This window comes from Neophocaena asiaeorientalis, unplaced genomic scaffold (genome assembly GCF_003031525.2).
Source record: "Neophocaena asiaeorientalis asiaeorientalis breed wild unplaced genomic scaffold, Neophocaena_asiaeorientalis_V1.1 scaffold719, whole genome shotgun sequence".
Taxonomy (NCBI): domain Eukaryota; kingdom Metazoa; phylum Chordata; class Mammalia; order Artiodactyla; family Phocoenidae; genus Neophocaena; species Neophocaena asiaeorientalis.
Genome location: NW_020173970.1, coordinates 1 through 15409, shown reverse-complemented (window position 1 = coordinate 15409; position 15409 = coordinate 1). Strand labels below are relative to the sequence as shown.

The 15409-nt window shown below is 36.2% G+C and overlaps 1 protein-coding gene across 1 annotated transcript in view; it reads left to right on the top strand.

Moving 5' to 3' along the window:
- Positions 1 to 14789, top strand: part of LOC112404939 (protein FAM149B1-like) — a gene marked incomplete at its 3' end in the record, with an annotated part of 28255 nt that extends 13466 nt beyond the window's left edge. Inside the window, exons 4-5 of the mRNA XM_024753129.1 lie at positions 13741 to 13883; positions 14673 to 14789. Coding sequence (XP_024608897.1) covers positions 13741 to 13883; positions 14673 to 14789 — 260 coding nt within the window. The remainder of the gene's footprint in view (positions 1 to 13740; positions 13884 to 14672) is intronic.
- Between the last annotated feature and the right edge of the window lie 620 nt (positions 14790 to 15409).

The window sequence follows — 15409 nt, the reverse complement described above, 5'->3', positions numbered from 1 at the left end:
GGATTGTGTCTTAATCAAATTCAAGTTTTGTGATCAAAGTTGCAATTACTGCACATTGTGTTTTCTTAATAACTTAGAAACAACCTCAAACTTACAGAAAAGTTGTAAGTATAGTAAAAAGAACAGTCATCCCTTGGTATCCATGAGGGATTGGTTCCAGGACCGCCTGTGGATACCAAAATCCAGGGATGCTCAAGTCTCATATAAAATGGTGCAGTATTTGCATATTACCTATGCATAGCCTTCTGTACACTTTAAATCCTTTCTAGATTGCTTATAATACCTAATACGATATAAATGTGTTTTACATTTACAAACCCATGAATATGGAGGCCAACTGTTTTTTTCCTGAATGGTTTAAGAGTAAGTTACTGACATGATACTCCCTTGCACCAAATATTTTAGTGTATATTTCCTTCAAGCAAGGACACACTACATTACTAGAGGGCAAGAATCAAATTCAGGAAATTAACACTGATATATTGCTACCACCTAATCCATAGATCCCATTAAAGTTTCATTAGTTGTCCCAATGATATCCTTTATAGCAAAAGTTTATATCACATTGTCAAGTCTCTTTAGTCTCCCTCAATCTGGAACAGTTCTTGAGTCTATGATACGACAGAAATGAGCTTGTTTTTCTCATTGCATTCTATTAGGTGGCACATAATTCCATTTGTCCCATTATTAATGTTGTTCACTTTGATCACTTAATTAAGGTGATTTTCCTTTGCATTTGAAAGTATTTTATTGGGGATATATGTATACGTATAGCTGATTCACTTTGTTATAAAGCAGAAACTAAAACACCATTGTAAAGCAATTATACTCCAATAAAGATATTTAAAAAAAAAGTATTTTACGGGGCGGTACATTGAAATTATGTACCTACTATCCTGTTCCTCCTCAGACTTTCAATTTATGATTTACATCAGTGTAGACTCAAGGATTCCTATTTTGTTCAGTTAGTTATAATATATAATACATCATTATTTATCTTGAAGTTCCAATTGTCCCAGATTTGGCCCGCAGAATTCCCTTCAAGCTGCTTCTGTGCCATTTTGACATGTTCCCATCCTTCTTTAAATATTTCCTTACTTTCTGGTACAAGATATCCAGGCTTATTTTGTACTTTCTTTGCCCCATCCCTGGAATCAGCCAATTCTTTAAGAAGCCCTAGTTCCTTTTATGCCATGTTTAGAAACAAAGATTTGGGTGCTAAGCGTGCTCATTGCTTTTTAGGTGTCGCTTATTCCCAAACCCTCCCAGTGGACAGAACTAGGGAATATAAGTACTCCTCCTATCCCACTGTGAAATGACAAGGTTCATTCTAGTTTTTTCCTTTTCTAATTTGTAACTTCTTTCTCTGACAGTGATAAACGTGGCTTCCGTTATTCTTAATATATTTACTTATTTGATTAGTCCCCCTGAACATAACCAGTTCCCCACTAATCCACTGCCTCTTAACCTCCGCAAATGCTCTTCTCACTCCACATATGTTTCAACACCCTGTGCTGAGTCACTGACCCTTGCACTCTCGCACCCAATGAATGATCTCCTCATCCCACTCAGAGTCAGACACCCAATGTTGTCCTCGCCTCCGAATAGGCACCTTCCTCAGGCTGCTTGGGCTATCACCCTGTGTGGGGCTGCCGACTCCCCACATGGTAACTTTCTTCTCCATTGTTGTTCCAACATTATAAGCTGGCTGCTCTCCTGCAAGGACATCCTCCTCATCTCACTTGTGCTCCATCACCCTGCAACAACCTGCTCCCCATGCAAACACCCACTGTGGCAGATTATATTTTCAAAAGTCATGCCAATATATATCCCATCTGACACGCCCTTATTACAAGATACTGATATTCCTCCACTGAAGAGATAGGCTCTATGTTCTTTCCCTTTGAACCTGAATGGACTATTTAACTGCCTTAATCAGTAGAATGCAGTGAAAGTGATGCTGCATGATTTTTTAGGTTAGAAAGCAACACAGCTTCTGCCTGCCTCTTTCTGTTTCTCTCTCTCTGAATGCTTGACCTTGGAATTTAGCCACTATGTTGTGAGGAAGTTCAAACCACATGGAAAAGCCCATATAAAGAGAAACTGAAGCCCCCAGCTGAAAGCCAGCATCAATTGCTAGATATTTGAGTGAATGAACACTCAGATGCTTTCAGCTCTAAGCCTTCGAGCTTTTCAACTGATATCCCAGATGCTGTGGAGAAGAGACAAACCATTCCTGCTGTGAGCTATGTAAATTCCAGACACATGTAAACCTGGAAAGATAATACATGATTATTGCTATTTTGAGCCATTCAGTTTGGGAGTAATCTGGTACACTGCAAAAGTAATTAGAACACCCCTCTCACACTGCTCAGGGTCAGAAAAACTGCTTAGATGTTCTCTTTACCTCTCTTAGGCTCCTATCATACAAAGGCTGTCTTCCTACACAGACGCCGTCTTTACTGTGCTTAGGTTCCAATATCTTATAACAGGCTGCCTTCCCAGGTTGATGCCTTCCTTATTCTGTTTTGGCTCTGAAACCCCATGCTGACTGTCTCTTGAGGCATTGGTTAACAGGCAGCCCATATCAATAATCCCTAAGAGAAAAGAAACTCATAAGGTAGGCAGGCCCCTGTTTACCCTGGCTCCCTGCCTGGGAATAATTTTCTGACTATGGAATTGTAAGATAGAGTCCAAACAAAGCACAGTGGTCCCATTTTGCTGAGTAACAGAGATCAGAGTTCAGGGCAGATGAAGCAGTTGGAATCTTTAGGACACAGGGAGATAAAGAACACCAGAAACTAAATAGGTGGGTAAATACAGAAGTCTATTTTTTAGTGATTTCTCTAAAGGATAACTGACTGAATAAAGCAAAACATGTGCAAGATGGAGTTTATATTTGTAGAAGTAAAAGCTGAGACAAATATAGCTCAAAGGATGGGTGAATATAAATGGAATTATACTGTTATACGATTATTACATTTGTGAAGTGTCAGGTATTAAGACAAGTGGGAAGTATGAAGAGGGAGGTATGAAGTGGTAAAATATTGACTAACTAGACTTTGATAGGTTAAGAATGCACATTATTAGCCCTAGAGCAAGCATTAAAAAATTATAAGAAGAATAAGCTAAGATGCCAATAGGGGAAATAAAATGGAATACTAACAAATATTTGATTAACCTAGAATAAGACAGGAAAGGAAAAGAACAAGAAAGGATCCCCCCCCCAAAAAAGGGACAAATGGAAAAGAAACAGCAAGATGGTAGACTACAACCCAACCATGTCAATAATTAAAACAAAAAAAATGGAATGGATAAAAAATGGATAAAACACAGAACGGATTTAAAAAAAAACAAGACTCAACTATATACTATATGGAAGAGACAAACGCTATATATAAAGACACAGACTGAAATTAAAAGGACAGAGAAAGTTATACTGTGCACACAATAGGCTTATATTAATATGAGACAAAATAAACTTCAAGACACAGAGTTGATTACTAGGAAAGAGGAATATTTTTTACAGATACAAAGGCAGTTTGGGGGCTTCCCTGGTGGCACAGTGGTTAAGAATCCTCCTGCCAATGCAGGGGACATAGGTTCGAGCCCTGGTCTGGGAAGATCCCACATGCTGCGGAGCAACTAAGCCCATGTGCCACAACTACTGAGCTCGCGTACTGAAACTACTGAAGCCTGTGCACCTAGAGCCCATGCTCTGCAACAAAAGAAGCCACCGCAATAAGAAGACCACACACCACAAGGAAGAGTAGCCCCCGCTCGCTGCAACTAGAGAAAAGCCCGCACGCAGCAATGAAGACCCAGCGCAGCCAAAAAAAAAAAAAAGGCAGTTTGGGGACATCCCTGGCAGTCCAGTGGTTAACGCTCCACACTTCCACTGCAGGAGGCACGGGTTCGACCCCTGGTCAGGGAACTAAGATCCTATATGCCATGCAGCCAAAAAAATACTTTAAAAAAAAATGCTTGCATTCCTATAAACTAATGACGAAAAATCAGCAAGAGAAACTAAGGAAACAATCCCATTTACCACTGCAACAAAAAGAATAAGATCCCTAGGAATAAACATACCTAAGGAGGCAAAAGACTTGTACTCAGAAAACTATAAAACACTGATGAAAGAAATCAAAGATGATGTAAACAGATGGAGAAATATACCATGTTCTTGGATTGGAAGAATCAACATTGTGAAAATGACTATACTACCCAAAGCAATCTACAGATTCAATGCAATCCCTATCAAAATACCAATGGCATTTTTCACAGAACTAGAACAAAAACTTTCACAATTTGTATGGAAACACAAAAGACCCCGAATAGCCAAAGCAATCTTGAGAAAGAAAAACGGAGCTGGAGGAATCAGGCTTCCTGACTTCAGACTATACTACAAAGCTACAGTAATCAAGACAGTATGGTACTGGCACAAATACAGAAATATAGATCAATGGAACAGGATAGAAAGCCCAGAGATAAACCCACGCACATATGGTCACCTTATTTTTGATAAAGGAGGCAAGAATATACAATGGAGAAAAGACAACCTCTTCAATAAGTGGTGCTGGGAAAACTGGACAGCTACATGTAAAAGAATGAAATTAGAACACTCCCTAACACCATACACAAAAATAAACTCAAAATGGATTAAAGACCTAAATGTAAGGCCAGACACTATAAAACTTTTAGAGGAAATCTTAGGCAGAACACTCTATAACATACATCACAGCAAGATCCTTTTTGACCCGCCTCCTAGAGAAATGGAAATAAAAACAAAAATAAACAAGTGGGACCTAATGAAACTTAAAAGCTTTTGCACAGCAAGGAAACCATAAACAAGACGAAAAGACAACTCTTAGAATGGGAGAAAATATTTGCAAATGAAGCAACTGACAAAGGATTAATCTCCAAAATATACAAGCAGCTCATGCAGCTCAATATCAAAAAAACAAACAACCCAATTAAAAAATGGGCAGAAGACCTAAATAGACATTTCTCCAAAGAAGATATACAGATTGCCAACAAACACATGAAAGGATGCTGAACATCACTAATCATTAGAGAAATGCAAATGAAAACCACAAGGAGGTATCACCTCACACCAGTCAGAATGGCCGTCATCAAAAAATCTATAAACAATAAATGCTGGAGAGGGTGTGGAGAAAAGAGAACCCTCTTGCAGTGTTGGTGGGAATGTAAACTGATAACAGCCACTATGGAGAACAGTATGGAGGTTCCTTAAAAAAACTAAAAATAGAATTACCATATGACCCAGCTATCCCACTACCAGGCATATACCCTGAGCAAACCATAATTCAAATAGAGACATGTACTACAATGTTCATTGTATTTGTATCTATTTACAATAGCCAGGACATGGAAGCAACCTAAGTGTCCATCGACAGATTGAGGCCACTCTTCCTGGCTTACTGTCTCCTCACATGACCTTTCTCCTGGGCATAGGCACAGGTAGAGAGATCTCTGGTGTCTCTTCCTCTTCTTATAAGAACACTAATCCTATCAGATTAGCGCTCCACCCGTATGACCTCATTTTACCTTAATTTCCAACTTAAAGGCTTTATCTCCAAATAGAATCATGTTGCAGATTAGGGCTTCAACATATGAATTTGAGGAGGACACAATTCAGTCCATAACAACGTATACCAGGAAGATGTAACAATTCTAAATAAGTAAGCATCTAATTGAGTTTCAAAATGTATGAAGAAAAACTGATGAAACTAAAGAGAGGACTAGGTGAATCCACAATTATTGTTAGAGATTTTAGTTATTAATAAAACAATTAGAAAATCAGTAAAAACATAAAAGATCTTATGCTATACCGAACAAATGCAGAGTACATATCCTTCTCAAGAACATATGGAATGTTGACAAGGACAGACTGTATGGTGGGCCATAAAATATATCAGTATTGTTCAAAAGATTAAATCTGGGCTTCCCTGGTTCAAAAAAAAAAAAAAAAAAAAAAAAAAAAAATCCAAATTTACGGATGCAGCTAAAGTATTTCTTATAAAGACATTTATACCTTTAAATACCTATTTTAGAAAAAGAAGAAAGCTTTAAAATGAGTAACCTAAGTTTCTACCTTAAGATGCTAGGAAAGAAGAGTAAATTAAATCCAAAGTAGAATGAAAGAATTAAAAGCAAAATTAATCAAATAGAAAATAGGTAAATAAAAGAGAAAATGAACAAGTCCAAGAGTTGATTCTTTGGAAAGATTAATAATTAATAAGCCCTCTAGTGATACTAGTCAAGGAAAAGCAATAAAATGCAAATTACAAATATGAGGAATGAAAGAGATGTCACTACAAATTCTACAGACATTAAAAGAATATTAACAGAATAATATATACAATTTTATGCCAATAAATTCCATAACTTAGATGAAATGGACAAATTCCTCAAAAATCTGAATAGTTGTAAAACTCTTAAACTAAATCAAGCAACTCTCACAGAGAAAGCTCTAGGCTTAGGTGGAAGAACATACATTTGTGGAAGAAATAACAGTCACACAAACTTTTCCCCAAAACAGGAGCATTTTCAATTCACTTTATGGGTCAGCATAATATTGATGCCAAAACCTGACAAAGACAATATAATAAAAGAAAATTATGAGATGGGACTTCTAAATAGTGTGGCAGAGTGAGTATCTTGACAAATCTTCCCCAAAAGCAACAATAAACTGGATATAATTGTCTAAAGCAATCATTTCAGGATTCTGAAAATTGACTAAAGGTACACAGCAAATGGAGTAGCAGTTATTCATGAAAATCAATAGAACTTTGAGTTAGGAACAATAAGAGTCTGTTCAACTTTAAAGGGACAAACTGTGAAAACTAGCAGCTTCACCACCAGAGAGGGCTCAATAGATTTGGAATGGAACTTGGATGAACTCTAAGTTCAACAGCATTGTCAACAATAGTAGCACATTCGGTAGCATATGAACAAGGAAAAACAGTGGCTCAGATAGTCTGAGGTTTCAATACTAGCTGGGGCAAAAAATGGATTGGCAGACTATCCAGAAATTTATTAAGGAGGCCTGGGAAATAAGTCATAGGAGGCCCTAATAAACTCTCCACATATCCATGCAGGAGAGACCAGAGAGGGCCCAAACTATGCACACACAAATGGCTGACTATGAGTCAGCACACAAATGCAGAGGAGATGAGGGGGCACAGAAATTAAGAGCCAAGGCAGCCATAAAAACGGCTTGAATTTGAACACAAAGTAAACTTTAAGACATAAAATACTACTAGAAACAAAAGGACATCTCCATAATGATAAAAAGGCCAATTCTTTAGGAAAATAAAGTAGTTATAAATGTATACACATCTAACAACGAAGCTTTAAAGCATATGAAGCAAACTACAGAATTTAAAAGAGAAATGGGAAACATAACAGTTGTAGCTGGAGACTTCAATACCCCACTCTCAATACTTGATAGAACAACTAAACGGAAGATCAGCAAGGATATTGAAGACTTGAACGGTGCTATCAACGAACTTGACCTAATTGATTCTATCCAATGACAGCAGAATATATAATCTTCAAGCATACAAAAAACAAGTCTCATAAATCTAAAAGGATTGAAACTGTACTAGGTATGTTCTCCAACCATGTTGGAATTAAGTAGAAATCAACAATGGATATAAATTTGGGATATCCCCAAGTATTTGAAAATTAAACACTGTTCTTCTAAATAACTGATGGGTTAAAGAACAATCTACAAGGGAAGTTAGAAAATATTTTCAATCGAATGAAAATGGAAAAGCAGAATATCAAAATTTATAAGACATAACTAAAGTGGTGCTTAGAGGGAAACTTACAGCTTTAAATACCTATAGAAAAAGAAATCAAGCTTATAGACATGGAACAGATTGGTGATGACGGAGGTGGGGTTGTGGGGTTGGGTGAAATGCGTGAAGCATGTCAAAAGGTACAAACTTCCAGTTATAAAATAAATAAATCATGGGGATGTAATGTACAGCATGGTGACTATAGTTAATAATATTGTATTATATGTGAGAGTTGCTAAGAGAAAAGATCTTAAAAATTCTCATCATAAGGAAAAAACTTCTGTAACTATGTATGGTGATGTGCTATGGAGATCAATTCACCAAATATACAAATATTGAATCATTATGTTATATACCTGAAACTAACATAATGTTGTATGTCAATTATACCTCAACAGAACAAAAGTACCTACAGAAAAATGGAGCATACTGAATCAATAACATAAGCTTCCACCTTAAGAAACTAAAATAGACCAAATTAAATCCAAAGCAAGCAGAAGGAAGGAAATAGAATAATACAGATGAGAGTAGAAATTAATGAAACAGGAAACAGAAAAACAATAGAGAAACTCAATAAAGTCAAAGTTCTTTGAAGAGTCAACAAAATTGATGTCTTTAGCTACTTTGACCAAGAAAAAGGACGACATAAATGAACAAGATTAGAAATAAAAGTGAGGACATAACTGTTGACCTTACAGAAAGTAAAAGGACTAGGGAAATATAATAAGCAGCTTCATGTCAAGAAATTAGATAACTTAGATATAACAGGTAAATTTCTAGGAAGACACAATTACCAAACTGACTCAAAAAGACATTAAAAATCCATACAGATATATATTAATTAAAGAAATTAAATAAGTAATTTAAAATCTTCCTACAAAGAAAAGCCCAGGCACAGATGGCTTTACTGGTAAATTCTACCAAATATTCAAAGAATAAATAATAACCATCTTTCATAAACCCTTTCAGAAAATAGAGGAAGAGACACTTCCCAACTCATTCAGTGAAGCTAATATTACCCTGATACCAAAGCCAGACAAAGACACCAGAAGAAAAGAATTCTGTATGTAAAAAATTCTCAGGAATTCACAAAATGAACAAACAGAACTGCTTAGCACTAATACACGAGTTTAACAAGGCCACAAGATACAAGGTCAGTATAAAAACGTCAACTATATTTCTATATATGTTTAAATATTTAAAGAAGAAATAATACCAATCTTTCAGAAAAGAGGGAATGGTTCCTAAATCATCCTATGAGGCCATCCTATAACACCAAAGTCAGACAAAGGCATCACATGAAGAGAAAACTACAAATTAATATTCCTCTTGAAATTATACAAAAAACTTTAAATTATTAGCAAACCTAATCTAGCAACGTAAAGGGATTATTTACCCTGAGTGAGATTTATCCACGAATGCACAGCTGGTTCAACATTAGAAAATTAAATTAATGCATTATAGTAATGTGAAAAACTGACATGATTATCTCAATAGACACTTTGAAAAAGCATATGATAAAATCCAACACCCACTCATGATAAAAACTCTCACAAAACTAGAAAATAAAAGGGAACTTCATCAACCTGACAAAAGGCACCTAAAGCTAATAGTGTATGTAATGGGAAAAGACTGAATATTTTCCTCTTCAGAACAAGATAAAGATGTCCATTCTTGCCACCTTTATTCAGCATTGTATTGGAGGTTCTAGTCAGTGCAATAGACCAAAATAAGGAAGTAAAAGCCATCCACAGTGGAAAGGAATAAGTTAAACTATCTTCATTCACAGATGACATGATGTAGAAAATCCTAAACCTTTCCCTCCGCCCCCACCCCAACTCCATCTACTAGAACTAAGAAATGAGTTCAGGACGGTCACAGTATATCAGATCAATTTACAAAAATCAATTGTAAATGTGGTATATTTATGTAATGTAATATTATTCAGCTATAAAAAGGAAAGAAATACTAATACATGCTACACTATGAACCTTGAAAACATGCTAAGTAAAAGAAGCCAGATACAAAAGGCCACATGTTACATGGTTTCATACATATGAAATATCCAGAGGAGCAAATCTATAGAGACAGAAAGCAGATCAGTAGTGGGCAGGGGCTGGGCAGAGAGAGGAATGGAGAGTGATGGCTAATGGAGCCAGGGTTTCTTTTGGGGTGAAAATGTTCTAGAATTAGATAGTTGTGATGGTTGCACAACTGTGCATATGCTACAAACCACTGGGAATACACTAAAACCACTAAATTTTACACTTTAAAAGGATGAATTTCATCGTATGGGAATTGTATCTAAATTTTTAAAACCTATTGTATTTCTACACATTAGTAATGTATAATCTGAAAGTGAAAATTAAAAATAAATTCAATTCACAAAGAACAAAAAATTGTTAGGGATAAACTTAATGAAAGGAGAACAAGACTTATACACTGAAAAATTTAAAACATTGCTGAGAAAAATGAAATATAAACAAATAAGAGACATTCCATGTTCATGGATTGGACGACTAAATACTGAGATGGCATTTCTCCCCAAATTGATCTATATATCCAATGCATTCCCTATTCAAATCCCATCAGGCTTTTTGTAGAAACTGATAAGCTGATCCATATTGACATGGAATTGCAAAAGACCCAGATTAGTCAAAACAATTTTGAAAAAGAAGACATGGACTTCCCTGGTGGTGCAGTGGTTAAGAATCTGCCTGCCAATGCAGGGGACACGGGTTCGAGCCCTGGTCTGGGAAGATCCCACATGCCGCAGAGCAACTAAGCCCGTGCGCCACAACTACTGAGCCCGTGAGCCACAACTACTGAAGCCCACATGCCTAGAGCCCATGCTCTGAAACAAGAGAAGCCACCACAATGAGAAGCCCGTGCACCACAATGAAGAGTAGCCCCCGCTCGCCACAACTAGAGAAAGCCTGCACACAGCAACAAAGACCCAACTCAGCCAAAAATAAATAATAAAGTAAATTAATTAATTTAAAAAAGAAGACAGAGGACTTACTCTATCACATTTCAAACATAATGGTACAGTAATCAAAACAGTATGGTAATGGCATAAGGATAGGCCTATAATTCAATGGCACAGAATAGAGAACCTAGAAATAAACTCATATTTATGGTCAATTGACTTTTGGTGATGACAATTCAATAGGGAAAGGATATTTTTTCCAATAAATGTTGCTGGGACAATTGGATATCCATATGCAAATTGGATGAATTCAGACCCTTACCTTACATCGTACAGAAAACTTATTCAAATTAATTATAAACTTAAATGTAAGTGCAAAAACTGTCATTCAATTTTTTTTTAATTATTTATTTTTGGCTGCGTTGGGTCTTTGTTGCTGCGCGTGGGCTTTCTTTTTTAGTTGCGGTGAGCGGGGGCTACTCTTCATTGCCGTGCGCGGGCCTCTCATTGCGGTGGCCTCTCTCGTCGCGGAGCACCGGCTCTAGGCGCGCGGGCTCTAGAGCGCAGGCTCAGTAGTTGTGGCGCAGGGGCCTAGCTGCTTTGCAGCATGTGGGATCTTCCCGAACCAGGGCTCGAACCCGTGTCCCCTGCCTTGGCAGGCGGATTCCTAACTATTGCGCCACCAGGGAAGCCCCTGTCATTCTTTTAGAAGAAAACGTATGAGAAAACCTGCAAGACTCTGGATTAGGCAACGAATTCATAGATATGACACAACAAAAGCACAAGCCTAAAAAAATGGATAAATTTGACTCCATCAAAATTAAAATCTTTTGTGTTCCCAAATACACTATCAAGAAAATGAAAGAACAAGCCACAGACTGGCAGTGAATATTTGCAATACATATATCTGACAAAGGACTTGTATCCAAAACTTAAAACTCCATATGAAGGATGAAAAAAAATGAGCAAAAAGCTTGGACACTCTGTAAAAGAAAACATATGAATGGCCAAGTAGCATACAGAACGATGCTCAATATCATTATCATCAAGGAAATGCAAATTTAAAACAGTCATGATACACACTCACTAAAATAGCTAAAACTAAAAAGACTGACAATACCTAGTATTAACCAGGATGTGGAGCATATTTAATGCTCACACATTTCTTGTGGGAGTGCTAACCTGTACATTTATTCTGTGATATAGTTTTAGTAGTTTATTTTAACATTAAACATCCACTCATTATAAGACCAGTAATTCTACTGCTAGGTATTTATCTGAGAGAAATAAAAATATATGTCCAGAAAAAGATTTGTGCATGAATGTTCATATATTTACTTATAATAAAAAATATTGTAAATAATGCAAATGTCCCTCAACAGGAGAATGGATAAACAAATCGTGGCATATTCTTACAACGCAATACTATGTAGTGAATGTAATGTAATGAATACTAACACATGCAACAACATCGGTGAACCTCAAAAACATTCTGCTGAAAAACATTCCACCTCTCTCACTGAATCTGTCATCAAGTTTTGTGTATTTTATCCTCACAATGTATCTCATGTCTTTTTTTCTCCTTTTCTTTTTTCTTTTTAAAAATTGAGATATAATTGACATATAACATTGCATTACTTTTAGGTATACAGAGTAATAATTTGATATATGTATATAATGCAAAACACAAAAAAGTACATCCTGCATGATCCTGGTTACATGAAGTTCTGTAACAGACAAAACTAATTTATAGTGCTATAAATCAGATCAATGGTTTCATGACATGGGGAAACAGGAAACTTCAGTTGCCCAGGGGTATGAGGGAACATTCTGGGGTATCAGAAATGTTCTTCTACATCTGGAAAACAATGGTGGTTACTTGGGTGAATACCTTTGTCAAATGTCATTGTGCTGTAGATACTTGAAATGTTATTGTATGTAAACTACTCCTCAATAAGGTTTATTAAACTTTTAAAATACTCAAAGAGTTAAGGGATAAGATAGCATCCATTAAAATTATTGGAGGTTTTAAAACAAAGCAGGTAGAGATTTTAATTTAAGAAAAGACAGATATGAAAATTCAGTTTAAAATCTTAGACATGAATAGCATTTGAAATATCTGAGTAGATAACTGGACATAACTACTATATGTAAACTGGACCCAGTGAAACAGAATAGTAGTGAATTGAATGAGAGAACTAAGAAAATCACCTAGGGGCTTCCCTGGTGGCACAGTGGTTGAGAGTCCGCCTGCCGATGCAGGGGACATGGGTTCGTGCCTCGGTCCGGGAAGATCCCACATGCCGCGGAGCGGCTGGGCCCATGAGCCATGGCCGCTGAGCCTGCGCGTCCGGAGCCTGTGCTCCGCAACGGGAGAGGCTACAACAGTGAGAGGCCCGCGTACCGCATAAAGAAAAAAAAGGTGTAACTTTTCTTCCACCAGAATGTAAAAGGGCACATAAAAACAGATGAAGTAGAGAGTAAGCAGAGAATCAGATAACATGATCAGATTCACATTTTATAGCCATCCTTTTGGCTGCTGCAAAAGGATAAATTATAGGGCAAAGATTTAATGTAAACTGTCAGGTGAAAAATGCAGACTACAAAGTAATATATATATGGGATTGACTGTCTACCTTACGCTCTAAAAATAATACTGGAACCAAGCAACTATAATAAAATTAACAATCATTATCTTTGAGTGGTAGAATTACTGGTAATTTTTATCTTTCTTTATACTTTTCTGAATTTTTTTGATGAAGAAAATGTTACTTTAAAAACGTAGATATTTCCACAAATTTTCTTTAAATAGGAATAGGGAGGCCATCTGAATATTAAGATCCCCAAACTCACTAACTTAACTTTTCTTTCACACAAATGGACTAAATATTGAAAATAAAACAGAATCTAATTGCTTTCAACCTTTATGATTATTAACAGAGATTGAAGCTCATCTAAATATTTTGGGGTGATAATTTCTTTTAGGAACTTGATCAAAATGCCACTGAAAAAGTCCACGCAATGTTCACAGCCATTGACGAGCTCTTGTATGAGCAGAAGTTGAGTGTACATATTAAAAGTCTACAAGAAGAGTGCCAACAGTGGACATGTAGCTTTCCTCACCTCAGGTATTGGAGCCCTTGTATATTCATGGCTAATACTAAAATTTGAAGAGCAGATTTCCAAGAAAGCTTGTATTCTGAAATCTCTATGGGCATGGATTTATATAAATGAGGCAATGTGGTATAAAGCCTCAGATGACAGAAAACTCATGTTGATGGAAGTTTCTCGGAGTTTTCATAACTACCAATATATTGTCCTAATCAAGTAAAAACAACTTCTATACCAGTAACTGTGATCTGTGTAGTACCGTGGCTGTCCAAACAGCCTTTCTTTTGAACAAGAGGGTCAGAAAATGTATTTGATTACACTGTTGTCTATAAGTAAATTCTTATGCATGTATACTTGAAAGCAAACATAGGCTATTAGGAAGCTTTCCTTAGAAACGTCATTAGTGCACTTACTACACATACTTAAAATTTATAAAGCGTCATGTTCTTAAGAATATAATTCAGTTTTCACTAATTTGGCCTGGCTTTCACCCACTTTGGCAAATTTAATGAAGATTGCTATAGGGGATGGAGGGAAAATTACAAATGTTTGCCCAGTTCCCTTGGATTTTTTTCAGTGGGGTGGAAAAGCTTTATCCTTTCTATCTCCATTGTATAGGAGAGAGATATACCTTTAAAAAGGCTCTAGATTCACATTTCTCTCAAGAATCATTCTAAATCAGTAACGGACTAGGTATGTACTAGATTTTTATGTAGAGCCATCAAATTTGTTCCAAAAATACCTACATTTTGTATGTATGCCAGGTGAAGGTGCTTAATTATCTCTTTATGTTCTTCACTTTGAAGGATTCTGGGTAGGCAGATAATCACTCCAAGTGAAGGTTATGGACTGTATCCTAGATCCCCTTCTGCTGTTTCAGCTTCACATGAGGCAACACTGTCTCAAGAAAGAGATTCTACTATGTAAGTATTCTAACATGTAAGTACTTATGTATTCTAATGTGCAAGTATTATATTCTACCAGTTATACTAAGGGATTAAAATACTTCTTCCTATTTATTGGTATTTTGTAAAGCACAGCAAATTCTGTAAGATTGACCATAGTCTTTATGCATATTAGAATTTTGTTACTTAGTTTTTTGTTCAAAAGTAAGACATTCTCTAGGATTTAAGGGTTATTCAGATTCATATATATCTACGTCTATCTATAAATCTAGGCACTTCCCTCTTGGAATAAATGTGTAGATAGACTGGTTTAAAGAAATTCAGGGATCTAAGAAACAGACTTTAAAATTTTTTTGAAAAAAATTTTGAAAAGTCATTTTCTTAAACATATAATACTAATTAAAACTTAATTTCTTTATGGAAGTTAAACTGGTATTAGTTTATCAGCTTAAAATGGGTAATTAGTACACTAGCTAAAATGGCTAATTCTTTAACACCTCAAACTCTTTAATTTTTACTTTTTAAAAATATTGGGAATTCCCCAGTGGTCCAGTGGATAAGACTCTGTGCTCCCAATACAGGGGGCCTGGGTTCAACCCCTGGTTGGGGAACTAGATCCTGCATGCATGCTGCAACTA